At 33.1% G+C, this 27,310-nt stretch overlaps 1 protein-coding gene across 1 annotated transcript in view; it reads right to left on the bottom strand.

The window, feature by feature from the left end:
- Positions 1–474: 474 nt before the first annotated feature.
- LOC139091720 (PDZ and LIM domain protein Zasp-like) overlaps positions 475–27,310 on the bottom strand; it is a 99,439-nt gene continuing 72,603 nt past the window's right edge. The window contains exons 9-18 of the mRNA XM_070641880.1: positions 21,520–21,685; positions 16,925–17,119; positions 16,370–16,436; positions 13,525–13,830; positions 13,190–13,382; positions 11,152–11,187; positions 2,969–8,066; positions 1,384–1,567; positions 1,050–1,289; positions 475–659 (exon numbers count right to left, since the gene is read on the bottom strand). Coding sequence (XP_070497981.1) covers positions 582–659; positions 1,050–1,289; positions 1,384–1,567; positions 2,969–8,066; positions 11,152–11,187; positions 13,190–13,382; positions 13,525–13,830; positions 16,370–16,436; positions 16,925–17,119; positions 21,520–21,685 — 6,563 coding nt within the window. The 3' untranslated portion in view covers positions 475–581. The remainder of the gene's footprint in view (positions 660–1,049; positions 1,290–1,383; positions 1,568–2,968; positions 8,067–11,151; positions 11,188–13,189; positions 13,383–13,524; positions 13,831–16,369; positions 16,437–16,924; positions 17,120–21,519; positions 21,686–27,310) is intronic.

The following is a 27,310-nucleotide window of genomic DNA, read 5'->3' as shown; positions in this document are numbered from 1 at the left end:
CCAGTTTAGCGTCCAAATGGCTGCCAAATGGGAACGGTATCCAATTTGTGTTGACAAATGAGGTTCAACGAATCCTTCTTCATTTATGCCGCTCAAGATCTCAAACTCACACCGACATTAAGTAACAGTTTTGAATTGAGAAATTGTTGAATAAAATAAATCTTTTTTTTTCTTAAACATACGACTAAAAGTGTTTCATGTAGCGCATAATTCCTTTTCTTGAATAAAAATTGTGACTAAATTGTTAATCATTTTTTTATGATGATTTCATTTTCCTTAAAGTTTAACTAAAATTATTATTTTAATTAAGTGAAGAAAAAAGAGAAATTTTAATAATAAAATCTTTGCAAAAACGAAAAAAAATTAAATTTTTTTTAAATGTTTATGGTTTTGATAAAATAAAAATAGCATTTTTTTCTTTCATTCAGCTAATTAATATGAAATTGCGGATGCAAGTTGCACAATTTAAAGGCATTGATGTCAATCGAATCTCGAATTTTTCTTTTTTACACGTGCGAATTTATGATTTTTTTTCTTTGATGTGCCTTTAATGTGATTTATATGTTGCAGTATTGGACTTCTTAACGAGCATGGTTTTTACAGAATGGTCGGCCACCCTTTGCGAAGAAGCTCTGTCCCTCAAGGTTCTTTTTGCAGTACTAAATTTGAATACAGAGAAAATACAAATGTCAGCAATCAATTTAACTTTGTGTTGTTTTGGGTCAAGAGTTTGAAGAGAAGCAATCAAAAATTTCCATTAGGTAGAGCAAACAGCTATAATGTAACGGTAAATGTTCAATACTTCTTTGGGGCAGTTCACTTATTATGTAACGCTTAATACGTAAAATCGACATTTTGACTCATCCCCCCCGCTCATCCCTCAGTAAAAATGTCCTATACCTATCATTGGTAGCGTAATGACTCCCCTCCCCTACCCGCGTTACGTAACAAGCAATCAACCCCTTAACAAACCCAAAAAATAAGTTTTTCACTTGACTCGACCCTTTCAAATCCGATATAAAAGGAAGTCTTCCTTCCGAGAAACTTACAGTGCAATTGAAACATTGTGAATGGTAATTATTATTCAAAGCTTCAACCCATCTATCGCCAGCTTCAACAGGGAAGCCGCAGGCAAAGCATTTTGTTGTAAACAACTCATTCCAATCAGCTTCACAGTATGGTTCACCCTCTTCCAAGAAGAATGGATTATTTCCAAACAATTTTGCGCAATATGTGCACTTGAAGCACTCTGGATGGAACTTCCTGCCAATGGCATTTAAGCAATCTCCCTGAAAGTATTAAAAAAGTTGTCATGAAGTTTCTGGCACACGAATTGTCAAACTGATTAAACTTTGTCAAACTTTGAAGCTTAATTGTCCTTACCTTGATTTTTCCATTGCATTTACTGCATGGTGGTGCCAAGAATTGTTCAAAACAGTATTCGCAATATAAATCTCCTTTCTCTTCAACAAATCCAATGTCCATCAATTCGCGTCTGCAATTTTGGTTCACACACAAAAAGTGAGCTGGACACCAAGTTCTTCCAAGTGCTGTCACAAATGGTCCTCTGTTCCATAAACATAAATTTTTATGTAGGCAAAGAAATGAAAGTAAAATGAAAAAAAGAGTGTTAATTCATATCCATTAAAGGCACAAACGTGTTACGCAAGTTACACACGTTTCATGCATCACAAGCAAACAGGCATAGACAAGCGGTTGCGAAAAAAAAATTTAATTTCTTGTTTAGAGGGGATGAAAGAAATTGTAGATCGTGTTTATTGGACTATCCGTACTCACCTTGTTATCTTACATTTACATTTATCACAAACCGGATGTTGACCATTGGCAATGCCATTAGCTATTGTGTCTAATGTGTCTTTATCTACTGAATTATTAAAGGATATTTCGTTGACATTATGATGATGTCCATTTATATTGTTATTATTCTTTTCAATATATGAACGACGATCTCGTGCATGTGTGGATAATTCAGGCTTACTAATTCCATGAAAAGATGATGTCGAGGACGATGGTGATGAGTCTGGTGATTGATTATTTGAGTGATGATGCTTTTTATGACGATAAGTGACTTTTTCCGTATTATTGTTGTTGTTATTTCCACAGCTCTTTTTTTGTGGAAAGTCATTCTCATCACTCGATAATGGAGGCGTCAATATTGAAGATGGAATTTTGCATGGCGACGGTGGTGGTGGAAGTGGCAAATCGTGATCATGAATATTAGGATTTGGTGGTTTTGTCGATGGAAGTGGTGGAGGTGGCGGTAGAAATTCAGGATCCTCAAATTTACTTCCTTGGTTATTTTGTTGCTTCTTAATCATCCTAGCTTCTAGCATTGCAGCTAGAACGCTTGATGCATTTTTACGGAAATCAGAGTTCTGTGAGTTTATATTTAAACGATCTACGGATTCCTTTAGCAAGTCTGTGGCTATCATGCTGTCCTTATTGTTAGTAATTGGAATGGCTGGCACGCAAACAAACAAAAAACAACAAAAATAGTTAAGTATTAAAATTGCTAAGGATTAGTTATTGCTAGAAATCGTAGCTGGATTTTAAAGTCATTGAAGTAAGCATTAATCGTTAATTATTATAGAACACTCGGCAGATAATACAAACTTTTAAGTATATAGCAGTTGAATTTACAACATTTGTGATGTTCGGTATTTAAGCGCCTTAATATCAGCACGTATAACTTTATACGAAATATGAATCCCCACAAATCTTGCAAACTAACCAACTTTTCATCTTTAATTCCTTAATTCGCATTCAACAGCAAGAAGAAATCTCACAGTAGAAAAACTTTTTCAGTAAATAACAAAAGTTAGTTCCTTACTATACATGTTATGTTTAACCTTAATATCATAAATCATGCAACGACACACAAAAGGAACAAAAAATCCAAAAATTCACACAAACACGCACAACAACAACAAAAGAACGTTTGTCGAACCTGATTTGGCTAGCACATGAGCCACAAATTGGGATGCGACCGGATGCTGGTTGAGTCAAAATACCCTGACCGCGATTTGGTCCGCTTGTTGTGAATGTACGACCGTGTTTAGCTAAAGCGCCTGGTGTACCTACAGAACCTGTTTGGTTAACACGAACATTGTCAACATTTGAATAATTTGGATATGTTGTGGACGTAATATTTTTTTTATCATTATTATTATTATTATTATTATTATCGACGATGATGGGATAGTCATGATTATTAAAATTATTAAGATTATTATTATTAATATTATTCTGAAAGCTGGCTGAAGCGATAGCATTAGAATTGAGATTATGATGGTGCATATGATTGTTATTTACATTGAAATGATCATTATGATGAATATTTTTACTATAATGAGATGATGATGATGATGATGATGATTGTACAGTCACGGTGATATTATGTCCTATCTCGTCTTGTCTTACTTTCATTCCATTATTATACTCGCTTAATGGGAATGATGAACGTTTTGGAAACATTAAGTTTGAGGCATCACCAGATAAACGACGAATTTGGCTTGCTACAATGCCTTTCGGCGGTAACTCACTTTGTGTTTTGATTTCTGGTGCTTCATTTTTCACTCCTGGTAATGTTGCTTTATAGCTTGTTTTTGGCATTGGAGGTGGTGTGGGTGGTGGCTTCATGTCACTGTCATGTGTTGCTTGCCTCTTATGCTTAATACTTTCTTTTATGGCTTCAAGGTCAGGTTTTGGTGGTGGGTGTGCTGCTGATGGGGGATTTGAATGAATTCGTCTCTGAACAGGTGGTGGCATTTTCTTATTTCCTTTTTCATACCAAACTGGTGACAAAAGACGTTCACCACAAAGGTAAATTCCAGAGTCATCAACAACTGGATCTCTTTCTTTGTTGATAAAGGCTCTCATTGGATTTGGTGGTGGTCCAAATGCTGGTGACCTTGAACGATTTTGAACTGGAGCTGGTGAAATTGAACGTGGATCAAAGATTCCACAATGATCAGGGGCAGTTTCATAGAAAGCTAAGTGTTGTTGATAGTATGGAATTGATGGATATGGCTTCTCTTCTGTTGGTGGTGAATAGCATGTGCTTGGAGGACGAATAGCCGCCATGAATCTCTTTTGTTCCTCATCTAATGGCTCGAAATGAAATTTGGGAGCATTAAGTTCGGTGTCGCTGTCTGTTTTAATAATTGGAATTGGCATTGGAGTTTGACTTTGAGTTTGAGTCGGTGCTGGGGTGGATGAAACTGATGGTGGCCATACCATTTGTTGCTGATAAGTTGTAGATTGATATGCTTTTGCTTTTTTTGCAATTTCTTCATTTCTCTTCCTTTCTTCCTCAATGTTGAACAATTCCATTTCCTCTCGTTGCTTGCGATCAGCTTCCTGTTTTTGTCTGAGTTTCAATTCAGTTTGCAATTGTTTCTTTTGCTCTGCTTGTAAGCGGATAGCTTCTTGCTCTAAACGCTTGGCCTCCTTTTCTGCATCCTCGCGTTCCTTTCTTTCTTTTTGTAGCTTTATTTCTGCTTCCTTTTCCTCACGTTGTCTTTGTTCACGCTTTTCGCGAATTTCACGCTCTAACTGTTTCAACTCCTGTTCTCGTTTTTCACGCAATTCAGCTTCAAGTCTTGCCAATTCACGGTCTCTTTCCTCCTTTCGTCGGATTTCAAAAAGTCTACGTGCTTCACGCCTTTCAGCATCTCGTCTTTCTTGTTCTTGCTGTTTCAAAATTTCTTTTTCAATTTCTTCTTGTTGTCGCTTCATTTCACGATCCCGTTCCTCTTGTTGAATCCTTAAAGCTTCTTCTTGCTCTTCTCGATGCTTTTGATATTCAGCCTCTCGTTGTGCCTGTATTTGAATGTCACGTTCACGCTTCTCTTGGAATCGAATTTCTTGCAATCTTTTCTCTTCAATTTGACGTTGATATTCAAGCTCTCGTGCTTGTTGTTCCTTTAGTTCCTTTTCCTTTTGTCTTTGTTGCTTTTCAAGCTCCAGTTGACGTTTATATTCTTGTTCTTGCTCATATGCGGAAAGCGTATGGTTTTGTTGAATTTCTTCAACAATAGTATTTTGTACTTGCTTCTCGTAATTCTTTTGCATGTTTTGAAGCTCAACTTGTTGACGAACTCGATGCTTTTGTTGCATCCTTTGTTGCTGCATTTCGAGTTCCTGCTTTAAAGTTTTTTGTTTTGCAAACTGTTTGTCTTGACGTTCTTGAATATCAAAAATAGAATTTCTACGGATGCCTTTCAATGGGAAAGCATTTTCAGCACTTGGTGCCGGTGATGTTGGGAATCTGATTTGTCCAAAATGATCTTTATCTTCATTTTTCTCTTCCTCAATAGAAATACTTCTAGTGGGGAAAGCATTCTCATTTCTTAGACTTGATTTCGTTGGGAATTTAACTTCTTCCTGTTCAGCTGCTTTTGTCTGTTCCATCCATTGGATTTTTTCGCTGACTGATCCGCGTCTTGAATTTGTTGGTGTATCATGAGGAATTGGTGGCTTTTCAGCAAATGTCACTCTTATTTCCTTTCGCTGTACAGATTCAGATTGACTTGCAATGACTTGTTTAGTCTCGTACCATTCTTTAAACGCGACTGGCACATTCTCACGCAATTCTTCAGGCTCTGGTGTTCGTGGAGGATTTTGTGTAGGTAAATTGAACCACTTTCTTTGATATTGTGGGATTTCATCGGGCTTATGAAGTGCTGATGTCATCTTATTAGTAACTTTCACTTGCATGCCTTCAAATGGTGATGGTCCCTCATGTCTACGTGGATATGGAGCATTTGGACATGGTTTGTCGGGGTCAAATTCTTCTTCTGGTTCATCGAATTTCAAGAGATCTCGGATATTTTTTTTGACACAGCATGGCTCATTAACTGCTTCACTGCAGCGACGGCTGTCACTTACTCCATATTCGTTTGCAGCTCTGCTGGTTCTGCGACTTTCACTTTCATTTACAGCTCTACTGGTGCGTCGACTTTCATTGACTGCGCCTTCATTTGCTGCTTTGCTGCAACGACGGCTGTCACTAACATTGCATTCAGTTGATGCTTTGCTGCTTGAAAAAGAATCTCTGTAAGAACCTTCAGCGATTTGTTCACTTGGTGTTGACCATGGTTGAATTTTGTGAATGTATGCTTGCTGATAGGGATCTTGATTCGTAACAGGGAACGATTCGACATGCTGATAAGATGACACAGACTTCTCTTCGTTACCGGTAGCCTCAACTGTAATACGTTCATAAACTTTTGCTGTATATTCAATTGGATTATTTTCAATATATTCATATTCTAATGATGATGGATCAAATGACTCCTCAGGAGCTGTATGTAATGCGTCTGAAAATGTTGATTTTGGTGCATTGCATTGTGGTGGTTCCAATGATAATTGTGACTTGATCTCACGACCAAATGGCGTAAATGGACGATCAGATACAATTGTTAGAGCACTTACAAATGGTGATTTTGTGCGATATGGTTTAAGTGATGGATATGGCTCATTTGGCACCATTGAGATTGGCGGTGGAAAATATGCATCCAACTCATCTGGTAATGAAACTTCCTCAATGATATTTGACTTGATGAATTCCATTTGTCTTGGCGATGCTGTTCGCATCATGGATGATAATAATGTGTTACCTTGTCTGACTTCTTGTTCATTATGTGGAAAGTCGCGATGATCTTTTGTTGTTTTGACTTCAAATTTAGGAATTTCCTTTTTTTTTGGAGGTTCTTCTTTTGGCTCCGTAGCTGCTTCGCGAACAGCTCTTTCATAAAGATCAAGACATGGAAATTTAGGTTCTGGTGTTGGTGGCATGTTACGGATAGAATATGGCTTGTCGGATGAATAGACAAGTGCCTTTTGTAAATTACTTTGATATCCTTTTGGCACAGGTTGTGGAATATTTGATGGAGCAAGTTGGTAATAAGTTCCATCGTATGGACCAGTTTGTCGACCATCTGGAATTGGTTCTTGATTTTCAGTAACTTCTTGTTTCTTTTCATTTATTTCCTCTACTTCTGTATCCAATTGTTGGGTACATTCTTGCTGGGTGCATTCTTGCTGGGCGCATTCTTGTTGGGTACATTCTTGTTGGGTACATTCTTGCTGGGTATATTTATGGAACTCTTGTGTGTCTACTTGCTGAACATCCTCAAACTCAGCTTCTGAGTTGTCTGGATTATCATCCGTTTGTTCAACAGCTAAGTATTGTTCAGAATATTCCTCAACTCTTGAAGTAACCACATTTTGAGTCAATTTCTGCCATGTCTCTTTTTTCTTTGAGAAAACATTCAGGAAGGTCTCGGGTTGATATCCAGGCTCAGGCTCTACAAATTCAACAGTTTTAATATCTTTTGGCAATTCAATTTGTGGAGGTGTTTTACGTAAATCTATCTCAATTTGTTTTTTATTAATTTCTTCAACCTCATCATCGTGTTGCTGTTCTTGTTGTTGCTGTTGTTCATGTTGTTCAAACATGTTTACATAATGATTATTTTGTGTTTGATACATTTTATATTCAGATTCTGATGATGCATTTGACGTTGTTGATGTTGTGGCTGTTATGTTAGATTCGACATGTAAACACTCAATATCGGATGTGGTCTCAACGGTACGTAAACTTTGAGTCGTTAATCGCGGTGCTGGACGACCAAGTGGTCGAACAGTTGTACATGGCTTGGCTGTTACGTGAAGTGTTTCCGGCACAGGAACATAAATTGGTGCTGCAATTGGAACTTTTTTTTCTTCAATGGGTGGCGGCCATATAAAATTTGAGGGCGGTGGTTTTGCTATTTTAACTAATTCTTGGGGATCAAATTCGTCCTCAGAATCACATGGAACATAAACATCTTCCTCCTTTTTCTTCTTTGTCTTTTCTTCTTCACGTGGCTTTCCATTACATTTTTCAATATCAATAAATTCTTTAAAGTTATCGTCATATTTTTTCAATGACAAGTTCAAGTCAATGTCAGAAAAATGCAAAAAAATGTGGAATGTATGATATCGATTGTTAGCAAAGTCAAACACACAAAATACAGACATAAAAACATTCAGTACAGATTACAAACATTTAAAGCAAAAAAAAAAAATAAGAAATAAAGAAAGAATAAAAAGCGTTAGTTGAATCTCGTGCAGTTTTCAAGCGCTTATCAATTTCAAAATTGCATCACATCCAAATGAGAAAAAAAAAATGGAAATGCAAATGTGTTCTCGTGCATCTCGATTTCGAGTGTAATTTTATTCAGTTTTGTTCTGTTGTTCATGCGATCATGATTGTGTGTGGATGGTACAAAGAGAGTGAAAAATATTTTTGGTAACACAAAAATTCTGGAACTTGACTCTGGAACTTTCATTCGTTTGATTATGTTTTGTCATTTGAACATATGTAAAATTGTAGCTTGAAATGTAAAAATTGTGAATGTGGGGAGAGTTTTAAACTTTATTTAAAGCTCTTTTATAAGCTTCGCTGGAGTTCTGCAATTATTTGCTCAAACAGCACAACTTATTCGCTAGAGCACAGTTAAGTTTCAGTGCTAACGACAAGATACGAAGTTTTCCTTACAGGACCGTACAAGACTGACTTCGAACCATTTGTATGAATCATGATGCCGTTCAGATGAGTAAAGTTACAATTAATTAAATTAGGTCACATGAATACAGTGTGACAATAAAAGATTGAATGCCAAGTTGCCCTGATGGCTCCGTGACTTCAGTCCATTTTTAAGGCGAAAAATGAATTTTATCCTATCATGCTATTTGGAATTTGAAGACTCTTAACTCGATTATCATGAAACTTTTATCTTATCAACAGCAAAATGGACTAATGGATCGCATATAGTAGCATGCTATATGAATAAGCTCCCTAAATGCTGAATTATTAATAAGAAACTACAACTTTGGACAGATCTTATCTAATCCGGTTGCAAAAAAAGCATTAATTCAATTCGAGACTCAATGACTGTAACTATTATAGAACCCCTCTCAAACCCAGAAGACTATCACAAAACAACAATACCCTAAATAAAATACATTCTATCCCGATGTAACTAAGCATGTCAAATTTTTCATTCATTACAAAAAGCAGCATCAATGGAAGCAGTTTTATTGTTAGAAAACAAGCTCGAATCCAAAAATGAGGAAATCACAAAATTGAAAAGAGAAAATTTTTACTCACTTTTGAAAGCTCTTCCGCATTTCATAATCTTTTTCTCTCTCCTTAACGTCAATATGAAGTAAAAGGGGCACTGTCTTTATTATTCGTGAAATCGAATTAGAATTGGAGAATAAAGAGAATGAAAAAAAGTTCAAAGGAAAACGGAAGCTTTCCAATTTTTCCTTGTTTTCTTTTTTTAATTTCTTCGACGATCTCAACGAGAGAAAAAGAGATGGATTATGGAAATGGAATAAATCTCCAAAGTGCCATTAAATTGAAAAATAGTCAAAATTGATTACGGAAATGGAATAAGAATAAGAAGATTTGGTTGAAGAAGAAATGGAATAACTTACAACGTGCTGAAATTTTAACCGAGCTGAACATGATTAGGAGTTCGTTAGTGAACCAGAAATAATCATGAAAAATGATCTGGATTGTTTGAAATTAAGAGATTTACAGTGATTTATTGATTCTGGGATAGTTAAGTTGTCTATCAGATCTCAATTGACAAGGGAAAGTTGCATTTTGTTCTAAAATTCTTAACGGTTTACAATGCCATTCATGTCATCACCCGAATAGCTCAAGTCGAGTAATTGCTCTAAAATTCGGCACATTCGTCTAACGTGGCTGTGGCATAGAATGGAATTTAAACCAAATATGGCTTCAAGTCAGAGTCACATCGTCCTGGGACAGGAATTTAATTTGATTAACCGAATTGTGCTATTTAGGCTAAAGATCTAGGACGACACGAGGGAGGACTGCATTTAAAAATGCTCCATAAGATGAACATCCCTATTAAACTCCTCAATGAACAAATATAACAAGCATGTTCTACAAAAACTTTAAAAACTTAATTTCAACTCAAACTCTTAAAAGCACAGTATGTAGTTCTACTAAATATAGTCTAATCATGAGCAGCTCGGTTCCAAAATTTCAAAAGCAAATCAATTTGAATAAAAACTTTTTTATTTGGCATTTCTTATTTTATTATTTTTCCTTTTAGGTAAATTGTGGCTATAAATCAGTGAATTTGAATTTTAAAGAAAATAACATGTATTAAGTCTAGAAACAAGAAGGAATATTTAAGCTGAACAACATTAACTAATGCAATCATAATCGTAATGAGCATTAAGAGCTTTCATTTCATGAGAAAATTTTCATCTTTAATTCATTCCGCATAATATTAAACAATAAAAGAGCAAACAGAATCAGGAAAAGTGTAAACAACAAGTTGATGTAATTATTCATTCCAATTAAATGCTGCACAAAAAAAACTTTTTCATATTGCAACAGAATTTTAATTTTCTAGCTCAATCATAAAGCACACATGAATGCTTTGTGTGGATCTTTGTATGCATATTAATGCAATTAAATGTATTTTCCTTTTTCCATGTGCCATTTTCATTCGTTTGTGTGGATATAGAGTGGAAAATTGAAATTTATTAACACATGTGTGCAATCCTGGATTAAAATGTGGGAAAATATGGTAGATTCATTAGCAAATGTGGAACCTAATTGGATGATGTAACACATTTCATGGTGAAACATCAAAAAGGAACTGAATTTTGATGTTATGCAGCAGTTCTAATGAGGTCTTGTACAGAACTAGTTTTCGTTGGAATTAACATTAATTAAAAGTAAATTTTGGTCATTCAATATTCCAATCTACATGCGACTTTCGTGCATTCATATCAAAAAAGGGTTCTATCTAATCCAGAACTTAATCAACCTCAGTGTTAATAGCTCCACTAGAACAAAATCATCCTCTTACAAAATACTAACAAATTATATGGATGTGTGTAAGTGTGTATATGATTTTATTATGTAAATGTATGTGTGAAAGCACTCAATTTTGTTGGATTTGCATTGCAAGCTTTTGTGTTTTTCATTTATTTGCAACCCAGAACATAGACATAAAAGAGTGTATGAAGTCATATTTAATTCACGGACTGGGGGTTTTACGAAACAGAATAAATTTGTATTTTTGTATGTACCTTTTGGCTTAAATCCAAGCTTCTTGTTTAAACCTCCTTTTGAGCGTTTGTGTGTATATGTAAAATTAACAGACATGTTATGGAGTCATTTAGCAATTGCATCACCCAAAGTACAATTTGCAGTTGTGTAAATGTGTGTGTGTGTGTTTGTGTATATTTGTGAATGGCATTTTGTACAATGATATGAATACATAATTATTTAATTAAAACAATAAAATTTATCCATTTTTTTAACAACATAATTTCATTATAATTTCCACTAAAAAGTTTTGAAACAGACAACAAAAAATGCAAATTGCGTACGAATTCTATTCTAATTAACAACATCAATTATCTAACTAATTCAACTGTTAAACATTAAAAATAAACTTTTAATTGATATCAAGTGTAAATGAACATCAAACTATTGAAAATTTTTGTGAAAATGATAGAGGAAGAGAGATAGAAACTGAACTGAAAATTTGCTACATCAAAATGAGAAACTTTAACTATATTTAGTTTGCGATGCACGTAATGAAGGCTAAATGGATGGGAAACTTTTATACAATTTAAAAAATTTCTAATTTACGACTATAACGAGAGTTATAAGTGATGCAATAAGAAGGATAGAGCTGTGTATTAAAGCATTTGAAATTGGGGAAGCTGCAATGTTTAAAGTGAACTCAAAGTTTATGTTTGGCTCATACGATTACTGTAGTCTCTGAACAGAGTGGAATCTAAGATGCCGAGCTATATATAAGCAAATCTGTCATTACGACATAAAAGCCTCTGTGGCCGAGTGATTAGACAAACAGGTAGGAAATCTGTATCACTCTTATTTAAGTACGTGGGCTCGATTGCCACCAGAGACCGATATATCAATCCTCATATAGAGTACTGTCTATCGATATGATAAGGATTTGCAAAATGCTCAAGATATTACAGTCAAAGTTATTAGAGACAGTACAGTGAAATTGACGTCTTTTATAGAAGACTCAAGCTGCATAAATGATGAAGGCACCGCAATGTAGCTTTTAAAGTTCGGCAAAAGCTATTTTGTTAGTTCCAAATGAAACCCGCTTTAACTTGCCAGCCATATGAATGTCACACAAATTTGCCTAATTTTAGCAATCATATGGATGACATTCGAAGTCACCATCAATTTAGTCTTAACAACAGAGCTTCAGTGGAGCTTTAAAAGCTCTGTTGGAGAGTCTTCTTCATTTGTGTCGTTCAAAAGAGCATAATATATCATAAATGGAGCATCTGACTCTTAAAAACCTTTAATATAATTAATTTTTTGATTTTATTCGAAACCTTAAAAGCTCCTTTTATATCTATTGCTGTACATTTTTCTCCTAAATGAAATAAAATTCAGCAAATAAAATTCAATGAACTTTCTCATACAAATTTAACTATCCATAAAAGGAGAAAACTGAGATTAAATTAACTGAATGAACTGTTTAACCGCAGTTTGACATCAAATTTCTTTTAACAGTCTCCAAAGGTCTTCAAACTTATTATGAGCACAAACGTTTATTGGAAGTTATGACTGAGAAACTTTACTTTACCCTACAAATTGCCTATACTTAAAATAAATGAGCCTTATTTTATGGATTATTGAAAAATTCCCAATTTCAAATATTTTTATTGCCTTTTATTCTCTTTCCTCGTGGAAGTGAAGCTTCCCATCCATTTGTAAAAAATTATTTTATTTTATCCATCAGCGTATTCTATTTACATTCAATATTGAATGCTGAAGACTGCTGCTTCATATTATCAATCGTACATATTACAGTACACATATGTAGACATAAATGTAGCATGTATAATCTTAAACTTTTCATCAAATATTTATCTTTATATTTATGTGTATTATCTGCATATATGTTATGTGTATGATCGGAGGGATGAAGAATATTTTCTGTTGTAAAAATATATCAATTTATGCTTAATTCTGAGGTGTTCGTCCAAAATAAATATTTACAAAATTTAAAGTGGATATTTTTTTGGTTTCAAATGAGGCAAAAAAAGTGAAAATAATAAAATTAATAAACACCTTGTACTGGTCCGGCTGGTTTTGGTGCAACTGGAGCAGCGGCTTGTGGAGTCCATGCTTGTTGAGATGATGGTGGTGGATATGATGATGGGCTCTTTGGTGCAGCCATTGATTGATTAACAGCAACATTAGTTACTTGAATTGGTGCCTGTGTATATGAGAATGGCTTTGGTCCTGAAATGTTTGATGGAACCTAAATGTGACGTAGAAAAAAAAAATATGAATAAAAATCAATATTGCCATTACCCTTTTAGCTTATGCAACTCGAAATACAACAAAAAACGTAAAAAGCTATCATGACAGACGTAAATACAACCCACATAGAAATTACTTACCTTATAATTGACTTTTATGCCCTTGCCTGGTGGAATTACACTTTTGATAACTCTTCCATTTATTGTACGATAATGAAAACCATCTGTTTCATTTCCATTAGTTATGTCTGACTTGTTTATGTTATTACCATGAGATGATGATGGTCGTGAGTCGTTTTCCTTATCGGAGCCTGATATGCTACCAAAATCCGTCTCCGATATGTAACGATTATCACAAACTATGTTGTTATTGTTATCATCATTAACTTTAGTTCCTTTACTCACTAAAGTTGCTGTTGGGCTTATTTGACTCTCGTTAATGTTATGCTAAATTTATTTTTTTTTTTTTTGGGTTTAATCACAAACATGGCAGATTTTTGAGGAAGGGAAAAAAATGTTACACAAAATAATAAATAATAATTAAAGAATAGGATCATGGATAGAAGTGATGATAAAATGGATTAAAAGCAGTTATAACCACAAGGATGAAAAATGGAAAAAAACTTAAAAGCTCATAAAACATTTGCGTCTCTCTATTTTGATCAGCAACACAAAAGCTGTGGAATTTTTCAGCTTTATCTGTATAATAGGTCAAGCAATCCTATTTATTACACGCTTTTAGTAGGGATGAACAGGTTTTTAAATATTCATGAAAAGCTTTTATAAAAGTTTTAAAAATTTTCATTGTTTAAAAATCACAACCCGCTGCCCGAACAGCAAAATGTCTACGCTAGGGCACCTCAACCTCCCCTTATTAACGGTATGACGCGAAGTTGTCTCAACTGCCCCGAGATTTTGCAGAATTGTGCTGTTCGGGATGAATTATAACTTTCCTGGAAGGTACACGGGGTAGAATTGGCTACAAATCTAGCCCCAGACCGACTTGACTCTGGCTTGAGGCCGGATATCATTGAATCTGTTCAAGGGCTCTCAAGTCACACTGGCCTGAGCCATGTTCGCTGCATTGTGCCGTTCGGGATGATTTAATTTTAACCCTTTTTGTGTATCATCAACACAGTAAAAGACAAACTTCCGAGATAATTAAACGTAATTAAAAATCAACGAAAGCAACTTTCCATAGCAACTTTATGCTTCTCTCTCAATGGAGATTAACAGCTTGAGGTAGCATTAAGCTAAATGAAATTTGAAACTTCTTCTGTGGTATGATAGATGTATTTATGAAGTTGAGCGATACCATTTGGATTGCTTATTTTGTGATAAAGTAAGTGCATCACTTAGTATTTATTGATATATATGGAACGGACTGTAATTAAAATTTTGGTTTGTCATATGTTGAGGTCAGTTGGATGTGGGATATGACAACCATTTTTATTGCATTAGAAAAGTATGGAAACATGTCATGAAAACCGTAAAATAATTCAGAACATGAGAATTTGCACATGATTGCCTGCAAATTGATTTTTCATGATGGAGACACATGACACAGTTGTAATGTGATGAAAATATGAATACCAGATGTATTTTTCATTTATTGAAACTTTTTTTGGAAAATTATCACAAAATTTTTATGAAACAATTCAAACTTCCTATTTTAAAAACATTTGATTACTTTTAAGCATATTTTCACCAGAATAGTCATAAAACTTTTCATGAATCACAAAAGGGAAATTATATTTTTTTAGGATTATTCCATTTTTTATGATTTTATGAATGAATAAAAAATATAATGTTTCATTTTTAAGTTGTCTCTAAAGTTATTTTATAGGATAATATTGTAGAATGCGGAATATTTTAAATTCTGTTTGAGAAAAGTTCCATCAAATGATGTCCATTTGTGGATAACCAAATGAAAAAAAAAAAAAGTTGAACACTTTATCAACTATGAGTGTTAAAATATTCTTTTGTTAAAGTCAGAGCTGACAATTGTTTTTTTTGAAGCTTGACTAATATCTAGCATGAAATCCAAATCATCATGCTTTGTTCCCAAGCAATATAAATAAAGAGACACCGCAACGAAGCTTTTAAGGCTCAATTAAAGCTATTTTATGAAAGCACGTCTATCAGGCTATCTTTGGAATTAAAAGCGTCCAATTAAAGCCTTAAAAATGTCGGAACCTTTACCAATTGACAATTGCTCTAATTTCGAACCGAGACATTCTACCCAGTGGTTAAGAGTCAAAAGAGCTAACTTTTGAAATGACTGACTTCTGGAAACCTCTTAATTTGCCGCAATACTTTAATAAAATGTCAATTCTTTTCATGAATGCAAATATGCGAAGACTAAATGTGGCAAATACTTGAAATTATATACCATTAGTCGAAAGTCGACTAAAGTTTGTTTAGTCGACTAAAGCCGACTTTTCAAATCGACTTAGTCGAAAAACCGGCTAAAGCTTTAACAGACCCTTGAAATTATTTTTTGAATATTTTTTCAACATAACTCTTAATCTCAGAAAAGTCTATCTTGAAAAATTGTTTTCTTATTAAAACGTGAAGCCAAGACATCGATATCCTTCAAATTTAATAACTACCCTTTTCTGTTACCCCAAATGGTTAAGAGTCAAACAAAGCTGCTAAAAGCTAACTTTTGAAATTTACTGACAATCTAAAAATCTTTTTCATTCATTTGTCTTTATTTTCAACAATACTTCCATAAAATGTCAATAAAAATTAAAAGCTTTTCATGAATAGCAAATATGTGAAGACAAAATGAATGCAAATACTTGAAATTATATACACATATTTATATTTCTAAAAGGACATTAAATTGTATAAATGAATGGGATGAGATATGGATTTTAGAATCAACTCTACATAGAGAGACACACAGAGCAATAAAAGCAATCTAAACACATTTAGTCATCTAGATAATAAAAAATAACAGATTTAGCTTAAATATACTCACATTTCCATTCAAATTACCAGCATGGGCATTCAATGCAGATGAAATTGTGCTGACACCCAAATTTTTTCTGCAATTCCATTGTCATTGTTATAGGTAGATGAGCAATTTTTTGTATTTGAGGACAGGACAAAAAGAGAAAAAAAAATAAAAATTTTAATTAAAATTGGAACGGCAGAAAAATGTTTTCCATGTCAAGAATGAGAAATTTTGCGAACAAATTTGAAATGATGAGAAAAAGTTTACCTTTTGTTGTGTGGTACATTGAATAAGGAGAGTTGTAAACCACAAGAGCATCTCAATAGTAAGGAAATTTTGTCAGATTTTACATTAATTTTGAGGCATTTCCTAGCAAATCCTAATATTTCTACATACAAATCTAACATTTATCCTTAAAAATCTGACAAAATTCCCTTAAATTTCGTACATAAAGACTATGATAAATTCAATGCAATAAAACAAACCGTAAAGCTCCTTTCATTATGTTTTGTGAGCACGAAATTTTCATCAAATAAATTAGCTCCAAAAAAAGTAGAATAAGGACATGAAAATACTTACGGTGGTACGGCTACGGGCACTAAACCGTTGCTATTTGGTGGTGGGCTATTCATTGCAGCCAAACGTGCATGAACATCGCAATACAATTTATTGTGCAAATTGTAATAGCCTTGATTCTTCAATGATGTACCGCATGTAGCGCACTTGAAACATTCAACATGAAGATTCTTATCCTTTATACGTACAAATACACCACTATATGTGTGTGTTTTTGAATGAGTTATGAACATCACATCATCATCATCATCATTGTTATATATGAATGAGGAAGTGAAGTAAATGAAAAAAATTCACCGCAAATACACAAAAATTGGATTTTTTTTTCATTTAAATAGATGAAATAAAGGAAGAAAAAAAAGAGAATATTTGAAGTTAACAAGACAAAAAAAAATCAATGAGGATGAGCTTTTGTTATTTTTCGAACAATTGAAGAACATACATTCACTGAACCAAGTGATGTATTCTTTCATCATTTCATATAAGTGTCCTTTTCTAATGTAGTTGATAAATGCATCCAGTTTTTCCATTAACGTAGAAGGATATAATGAAAAAGCATTGTAAGCGGTAGATTGGAGTGATTAAGTACCAAATAGATTTATGAATATATTTATATACTAATGGATGAATATATCGTTATTTTCAAAATTTACTGACTTTTTAATTAATTGATAAATTGGTTGCATAATGATAGTAAGTCGACTGTAGGGAAATGTGAAGACATAACAGAAGACAGTGCAACATAAAGTTGGGGCGTCTGGTTTTCAACCAGATACATCCAAAACATCTTCATAGAATTAAAGAATCCTATTTTACTAACATGACAGACTCGAATAGCTCAGCAATGTTGCTAGAGTACTTCTACCTTGAACAAACAAAAAACATGTTCATGAGTATGCTCTCAAAATTGAACTTGATCATAAGTTTACTCGCAAAAGTGTCATGAGAAATCTCATAAAATTGGGCATGGTCTACACATTGAGTACACGCATGAACTTGCCCATTTAAGTGAGTAAGCTCAGTGTCTGTCATGGTACGTCACCGTTTTGACGTCTGAATATTTAAGCTCTCTGAAAGCATCGTGACGGCTGTTCTTGCCCCATTTCGATACCAAATAACGAAAATCGCAACAGCTTGCAAATCTGTGATTTGCTTGATTTATTCAAAAAAATTCCTATCCAACCAAAAAAACATGAATCATTCTAATTTCTAGATAAATAAATTAAAGCTTGTTCCTACCTAACCTATCGCAATAAAAACCAATCATGTCATTTTCTATTCAATCTTATCTATAATTTCTATTATCTACAATCCTTCCACTATGATTATTATTAAACAATTCAATATCTACCTCAGAATTGTCCCTCAATAAACTTTCTGATGTAACCAAATTGTAGCTTTTTAGAATTTCCTTAAAACTCGGGCGAATATAGATTTTTAACGCACTCATGAATAAATGGAACACTCACATACATATCCACAAATATACACACATGAACTATAACATGCATAGAATCATTATGCTATATATGTATAGCTTTTCGGAGCATAAACATATTCTTTTTTTCTGCGAATTGCGAAAAGAATGAACAGAGAAAAAAGGATGGAAAAATTATAGGAAAAAAAGTTTTCTAATTTGTGATATGAAAATATACCGCATGATGATATGAAGCTTTTTTCCTCTCCATTTTCACTCTTCTATTTTTCATACACGCTTTTATGTGTGTAAAAAATTGAGAACATACTGGGGTGGAAACCCGTTGGGAAGAATCGTGGCGCATGTTGCTAATGGATTAAAAGTGAAGTGCAAATGATTTGTTGATGTTATTTTTCATACTGCAAGTACATTCCATGACAGTACAAAAGGAAATTTATGAAGCACTTAAAGACTTTTGTTGAGCATTGCTTGAAAACTTAATAACGTAAATTTGTTGATTTTTCACTTGCATCCCGAACAGCACTAGTCGGTTAGTTAAATCAAAATCCAGTGCCTGATTAGCATGACTCTGGTATTATGCTGGACATTAGCTGAATCGTTAACCGATCTGAGCTGTTCGGGGGCATTCCTTACTGGGTTCTTGAACCCCCAAAATATGTTCCAACATTCTATTCTATAATAGATTTATCACTGTTTATGACTTCCTATTTATGTATATTTGTTCCCCATAACTTTATCCATATGTAGCTTCAAGTCTTCTAAATTAAATTGTAATGTTAATTTCTTTTTCCCTCACACATTTTCTCAATTTCCACCCTTCCTATGTCACATACCATTATCATCATAAATACGTATATCCTTATGAAAGAAGAGGAAAAAAAGTGTCTCAATATCATAAAAAGCAGCTTGTATGTTTATGTATAAATGTGTGACTTGATGTCAATTTTAGCTATACTTTTATGTGTCAAAGTGTATTGTAGTTTTAACAACATTCAAAACAAAGTATCATTCTGAAACTCCTGCTTGAGTTTTTAGTGACATTTTGGCAATAAAAAAGTTTTTCACAAAAAAAAAAGTCAAAAAAGCCAACACGAAAAAAATTGAAATACCAAAAAAGTTTCGAAATGATGAGCATAAAATATGTTTTTTTTTTTTCATTCAACGACAGCTTACTCGATAGAGATTTGAGGAGGTGCAGCGACTGGTAAAGATGCCAATATATTGTGAGTTTCAGGCTGCTTTGGTTGTGGTGCAGCTGGCTTTGGAACAGGTTGTACAGCATGAACCGGTAATGATGGTCGATGTGTTGCTGGTGGTGCCAACGCATTTTGTTGTAAAGATGTTCCCATTCTTGAGTCGGGAAGAGTTTGGTAGCTTGGTGTAAGGGGTCTTGGCGATTCATATGTAAGTGCACTACCACCAATTGCGTGCGATTGGCGTGAATAGAATGTATTTCCAGCTAAACAAGTCAATATTCAAGGAATTTAAACATTTACTGATAAAAATGGCTTTGTTTTTAGGACGGAGCAAAAAGAAGCCGACGATTGACGGAACAAATTTTTCAGATAAAAAAGTATACGCAAAATATTTTCGTCGATGACTATTTTTTTTTGAAATAAATCGATTCTTTCGTAGCATACAGGCATTTTTTGCAATTTAGTCATCAAGACAAACGTTTAGTATGTAACATTATTTATCATCTTGAATGCTCAAGTGTATTTTTGTGTCTATGTGTGTATATACGAATGTGCGATTTTGATGAATGACGGCATTATGTATACAATGTGTGTGTGTGTGTGTGTCTGAATGTTGTTAAAGATTTGGAAATCAGCAGTGATAATGGTAATGACAGAATAAATGGAATGTTTTTTTTTCTCGTCTACGTCATGCATTTCATTTAACAATCATACAACATAATTTCACATTCATCATTCTTTGGTTTTGGTTCCGAATTGTTTGATCTGTATATTTTTCATTCAAACTTAATTCTGTATTGATTGATTCATGTTTTCGATTGGGTGGAAGTGTTTTGGAAGTGATAGATGTATTTTTCATGGAAAATTTTCTGGATTCATTTTTTATTTTGGAAATTGATTTATTCAAAAAAGTAGACAGCTTAAATCATAAATTGCTAATTCTATGTCCCTTCAAACTGTCCTTAGCAGTAGCATTTACATGACATCATCGACATTTTCAATTAATTAGATTAATTTAGTGAATAAATTTCTGTTTTGGTAATGTCAGCACACGCCATATGGCAACCTTTCTAATATAAGTCATTCTGATAAGATATACGATAGGCCTTGCCCTTTTCTGATCATTTAATCCATAAAAAGTGACAATGTAATTTTTCCCCGAATGAAAATTATTCTTGTTAGGTCACTTGAAACTTTATCATCATTCCTACTATTAAGTTACCGAAAATTTAATGAAAATGAAAGTAATTAAATCTTTTTCAAATAAAGTTTAATTTCCCTTATAAATTTAATTTTATTTAAAACATTGTTCCACAAATTTAATTTCAAGTGGGAAAGGGAATTGAATAATTGCATTACATGAAGGATACTTTATGAGCATCTTTATGGATTTGTAGACATTTTATGATTATTAGTCTGAAACCGGAAAGCACACAGCGTAAAAATGTACGAATATCCAGCTTCAGACCGACTTGACTCTGGCTTGGGGCTGGATTTCATCAAATCTGGCCTGAATCTAGATTCACGCTTGTGTGGGTTCAGAAGAATAGCATGAATCGATTATTCGACCAAGAATCCGACCTTAGGCATGAGTAACGCAGCTCTGTAGCCGGATATTGGATTAAACAGTCAACTTGTGCTTTTGGCTGGACATCAAATGTCATAGACAGTGACTAAGGTAGTATTTGAATCCCCTTATATTATTTACTCTAAGCCATCAATCCAAATCATACTACTAAGGACATAGATTGCCATAAAACAATGTTATATAAATCAATTTCCAATTTACTCATTTCACTCGAATGAACAATAAAATAAAATCTCACTCATAAAATAGTATAACAGATTCAGACATAACTGTTGACATCTTGACACTATGTTGTTCGAAAAATATCAAAGTGAGCTCATTGGCAGATACGTAAGAGATAGAATAAATAATAAAGTATCGTAATTCAATCACTTACACAATGAGACGCTCACAATCGGCGCAAATGTTTTGTCCTGGTGGCAAAGGATTACTGCTTGGTGGTTTATCAATTGGTGCTGTAACATGTTTTGTAACTATCTGTTGTGGTGGTTGTGGAGGCTGATGATATGGTGCAACTGATGACAATTCAGCTAAATTAGTTTCTTTTGTGGATTTTTTGTGTAAATTTTTTTTTTTATTGGAATCAAATTTGGTTCATGTCGAAAAAATTGTTGTTAATCGAATTTTGTGAAAAGCATGGAATTTTTTTTGTGTTAATTGGAATTATTTTTTTGTACGTGTTCAAGTGGAGGAATGAAAGAATGTTAGTGAATGAATGAGAAAGAAAATTAGTCATGAAATTAAATTAATGATGATTCTAGAGATATTATAGAAATAAATGAGCCACATTCTCGTTCTCTTTATGTTATTATTGTGATAAATTGAATAATATCTCAATATATGTGTTATTCATTGTGTAGATCAGGCTGTATAATCTCTGTGACAATAAATAAATTTATCGATCTTTTTGCATGATTTTCATTGTTTAAAAAAAATCTCTCATTTTTTAGGTCTTTGTATGAATTTTTTTGTACATATCTTCGTCTTCTTATTTCTTCTTCTTGTTCTTCATATTTTTACCAACCCGAGTGACACAGGCGTATATATAATTAATATAGAAGTAAGCTATACGCTAATAATAAGCTTCATTTTGAGACTTAGAAATTAAAATGGTTTCTAGGCTCAGGCTTGTTGTGAGGACGTAAAGTCCATGATAGTTTAATTTATCAACGACTAGAATACAGTCTCGTCCAAGTCTCGTCAAGTTTGACGCATTGAAATTCAAATGCCCCATAAAGTAGGATGAGTGGTCCATTCGGATTAAAAGGTACGGTGCTCAAGAAGCTTCAACTTTACTTAAATTAGGAGGAATGACAATTGCTATTGACAAATGTTCAAGTCTTGCTTAAAGTTTGCTTAAGACTAATCATCATAATCTTGCAGTATTCGCTAGATACCCTTAAAAAACTAGTGCTCCTCGGACACTTGTATCTAAACGCAAAAACTAACAATGTTAAAGATTTTCGATATAAAAATCTTATTGTTTAAAGCCAATAAACATAAAAAAAATCATTTCTGAGATTTTTCATTCTTTTATATCTTCAATAGACGAATGAACGTCTATTATTGTGGATCTAAGACAATGTGAAAAATAAAGAAATAATCCAGAAACATTATAAGCATGATAAATGATTGCATGTGAAGCTTTTCATTTCTTTAACATTTAATCTAAAACTTATTTAATTCAGTTGCGAAATGAGATAAAAATACTTTTAAAAATACGATGTTGATGCTTGCAAGATGTGGAAATCGTTGTAATTAATTGGATTTTTCTAGATAATAAATTACTAAAAATCACATGTAAGATTCACAGAGATTCCGAAATTCAATTAAAATTTGATTCTTAAAGAGCACTTAAATTGCAATAAATCTGGGAAATGAAGTCTCTAGTCTAAGCTATAATGAAATTTCTACTTGACACCAGAAAATATTTTTCTCAATTTCCTGCATAAATAAGATTTCATCCTGCTTTAATTGCCTTAATTCTCATAAGACAAAAGACATTTATGCTCAATAGAACCTTTAAATTTCCTATGACATCAAGCATATTGTGCCAAAATTCATGTATATTTGAGAGACGTACGAAAATTGAATTGAAAATACAAAAAAAAGTTTTTAATTAAAAAATTAAAGGAACAAAGGCACGAGGAAAAAATGAGTTGTGATAATGCTTGTTACAACATATTGTAAAATTTGTGCTGTTCTCATCAAGTTCATTCCACCTTAACAATTCATTTTACAATGAACAAGCGAATAAGTGAGCAGAAAGCTGATGGGGATGGTTGAAATCCCGAGGAGCATAAGACTTAACTGTGATAAGTTGATGATGTATTAAAATTTTGAAGCTTAAGAGATTGACCTTGGATTGACTCCTGAACAATATTTTAACTGAATTTCATAATTATAATGGGTCAAATTGGCTAAAACCGGACTGATTTCATCGCTTGATCTTAAAAACATTTTGACTCGGGTTTTGTATGAAGCTTCATTTTGTGCAATCGTACAAACATTTCTCCAGGCAGCATTCCTTTTTTTAAATGATTTACGATTCTCTTTGCATGTCCTTGGAATTTTCATGTATTTTCCATTATGTGCTATCATTTAATGAAGATATATTAAATGTATAAAATATTATCAGCATTAGTTATTATTGAGTGTCTATCTTACTATGCATACTTATTCTCTTTTATGAATTCGGCAATATTAATATGCCCAGAAAGCACATGGTGCAGAAATGACCGAACATCCAGTCTCAGGCCCACTTGACTCTGGCCTAAGACTGGATCTCATAGAATCTGTTCTGACGTTTGATTTACCATTTCTTTCCAGAGGCTAGAGTTACATTTCCCTGAGACCAGAGTTACCCTGTCCTGAGACCAGAGTTATCACGTCTTGAGGCTGGATTGTTAACCTTTCGATGTAACCATATTCCTTCCAGGATATTTCTAGAATTTACCATGTACTATTAAGAAAACAACTTACTCAGCAAACATTTTAATAGTGTATACATTGGAACTTATAAATCATCGCATAAAGGCGCCAAATATTAAGAAAATTTCCTTTTTTATTGTGACATAATTTTTAATTTTCCATTCTTTTTATTCAAATATTAAAATTTATGAGAGCCTTTATAGACATCACAAGCATTTTGATACGAAATTATTGTTAAGGGTTGCGACTGAAAACATTCTTGTATGTGTCGTAAAGAGTGTGAAAAGAAAAGCTATTGTATTAAAATTTATTTTCTATCTCAAAGTTTTCTTAAACCCTTTTGAACTTTGTTGTATGGAGGATGGGATCATATTGTGGGAAAATATAATGCGAAAACAATCATGAAATCATTTGCATATCAAGACAAAATTTCTTTATGTTTTTGGGGTATTGCAGAAAAAGTTGAAAGAATTTTAAGCAAACAAAATCATTTTTTTGGGGATTATTCACAAATTATGTCAATAAATTGCAGAAAGAATGGACAAAAACTGACTTTAACTAGTTAAAAGCAGGTTAATGTCTAGTTATTGACTGGTTTTTTGGGATAAATTTACAGAGAAAGTATTGTACTTGGTTTTGGAAATTGACAGACGGAAGTCAGCGATAGAGCCAGCTTTTCCAGCTTTAGGCATTATCAAAGGGAGTTCATGGATCTCAGTTGATCCAGCGATGTAAGTAAGTGAATTTCGCAGGAGAGGGGCATAACAATCTGACAAACTTAATTTTATTGAAGTTATTGAGTACCAAGTAACCCTCCTCCTTCCATGAACAATCTGAATAATCAGAGTTCTATAAATATTTCACACTTAATCATCATCCTTATCAAAATGTCCCATAAAAACTTTTTCTGTATCAAATTTAAGAAAAAAGAAATTTCCTATGAAATTCTCATTAAATCTCTTCCTAGTTCCGCCTCAATAACATCCTATTCCTAAACAAAAGACATACAAACCCACAGAAGCAAAAAGATTGTAAGTCAAATATTTTGCCAACAGTGTGTAAAGCTTTCTAAACAACAAGAAAATAAGAAAAAAAAATTCTATTAAAAAGCTATAGCACAAGAAGATTCCTCATTTTTCTCTTTTTCACACCGTTGAAGCTCTTCTTCATTTAAGAGAGTGCGAGATGATGTACGATGAAAAAAAAGGAGCAAAAGGATGAAAAGATCCAAAAAAAGTACTTGAAAGTTTTCTGCTTATACAATTGTTTTGAGATTAACTTTTTCCATTTATCTTAAAGACAGAAAATTTTTCTCGCTTTTCTTGTTTGAATTTTCAAGTTACAGAGTCTTCTTGCTGCTACATTTTCACAAAATTTGTCTTCCCTGAAGACTCACATGAGCGTAAAATTTTCATTCTTTTTAGATAAAATAAAAATGAGCAAAAAAAAGTGAATGACACAGAATGAGATAGAAAATTTGTCAATGTTATTTAAACGTGAAGAACTCTGAAGTTTAAATTAAATAAAAATGATTATTATAGTCTTTATAAAGGTTCCTTCTTTCTACTAAGAAAAGTTGCTCATTGTAATTTTAAGGTTTTCAACATTTTAACCTCTTTTTTTACAATTCTAACGAGATTTTCATTCAAATTGAATGGATTGCAACTGTTGCATTACTCAACGTCAACAACCGTACACTGTATTTTGTAAATTGAATTTTCAGAAAAATATAGTTCAATCCAGAACTTAAAATCATAACAAAACTTAAGTTTGAAAGAAAAAATTCTTAAGATTTCAAACTTTACTGAAAGGTACATGCAATTGTAAGCACAAAGAAGTAACTTTTGTGTTATTACTCGGAATTCCTTTGAGCATGAAAATGTAAACTGCAGTTTACAGAAGTTGCTGAATAGCTAACTACCGAGAAATAATAATAGTTTCAATATTTCTCATTTTTTATCCGGAAAATTGATTCAAGTAAGCGGTCAACTTTTGTTCATGATTTGGTCTTTGAATTTTAGTTCCGAAAGAACAAGTCGGTTAATCGATTTAAAAGTCCAGAAACCCGTCAACATGACTCTAGCATGGTATCGGATTTACACCTAATCCGGCAGAGTTATGTCAACCTGGGGTCGGATTTCTGATCAATTGACCGATTTGTGTTTTTCAGGATGGAAAATTTAGAAGTTCACTAGGATTATGTATGGAAAAGACGATTGTATGTAAGCTTGAAATGAGATATTAGCGAAGTCTGATTTTATGCTAGAATATCTGGAATTCATAGTGTTTTAAGTGACATCGTCGTAAGTATATGAAAAAAGCAAATAGAAGGAGCAGGTAGCTCTGCATCTCATTCAATGCCTGACTATCATATTATCAAGTCAGTACTTTGATATGAATTATCTATTCCACATCATTGAACAAAACTTATAAACTCTTTCGACGCTTAACTGATTTTCCAATAATTTCAGTACCTTAATCACCAGATACGTCGTCTACATCCATCTTTATTACAATATCTATCATGAAACTCAATTACTTTACAACCGCACTTCCCAGCAAGCTTTACCATAAAAAATTCTACAAATATTAATATTGAATAATCATTCATAAATTGAACATCAAATAAAAATATGAAGGAAGAAGAAGAGTCTGGAGTCTTTACGAGTAAGTCAATTTTTATGAAAATTATATCAGCATCAAACTGACTTTCATTTTCACTTCCGTCTTCTTTCATCAACATTTTTTACCGTCTTTTTCGACATTATAAATGATGTAAGCGTGATGATGAGCTTTTATGTGTCACAGAGTAGATAGAAATAATAAAGTATACATATATAATCAGCAAGAGAGAGAGAGAGAAGAAGAAATATAGGAGGATTTTGATGAAGAACAAGTCAACATGACTGTAACGTACGTTGAAATGCGTAATATTGGAGGAAAGTATAAAAAATTATTGTTATTAATAAATGAGAGTCACAATGAGCAGCAATAAAAAAATTTCTTTAAAATTAATTTATCATTCAGGTTTTTTTTTAAAGAAAAGAATATGTTCCATCACCATAGCTGTTAAGAAGATTTACATACACTGTGAGAAAATAAATACTTTACAGCAAGACTTTGTGTACTTCAAATTCAGAATGGCATTTAAGGCCTGCCAAGAAAAATATTCATCTTCTCAGTGTATTTAGCTTCTTTTAAATCGCATGACATGCCAATGCCACAAATAATGATAA

This window comes from Chironomus tepperi, unplaced genomic scaffold (assembly GCF_022539635.2).
Source record: "Chironomus tepperi strain 1889 unplaced genomic scaffold, CSIRO-AGI_Ctep_v1 contig_260, whole genome shotgun sequence".
Classification (NCBI taxonomy): domain Eukaryota; kingdom Metazoa; phylum Arthropoda; class Insecta; order Diptera; family Chironomidae; genus Chironomus; species Chironomus tepperi.
Note: the sequence above shows the minus strand (reverse complement) of the source record. Positions and strands in the feature narration are given on the sequence as shown.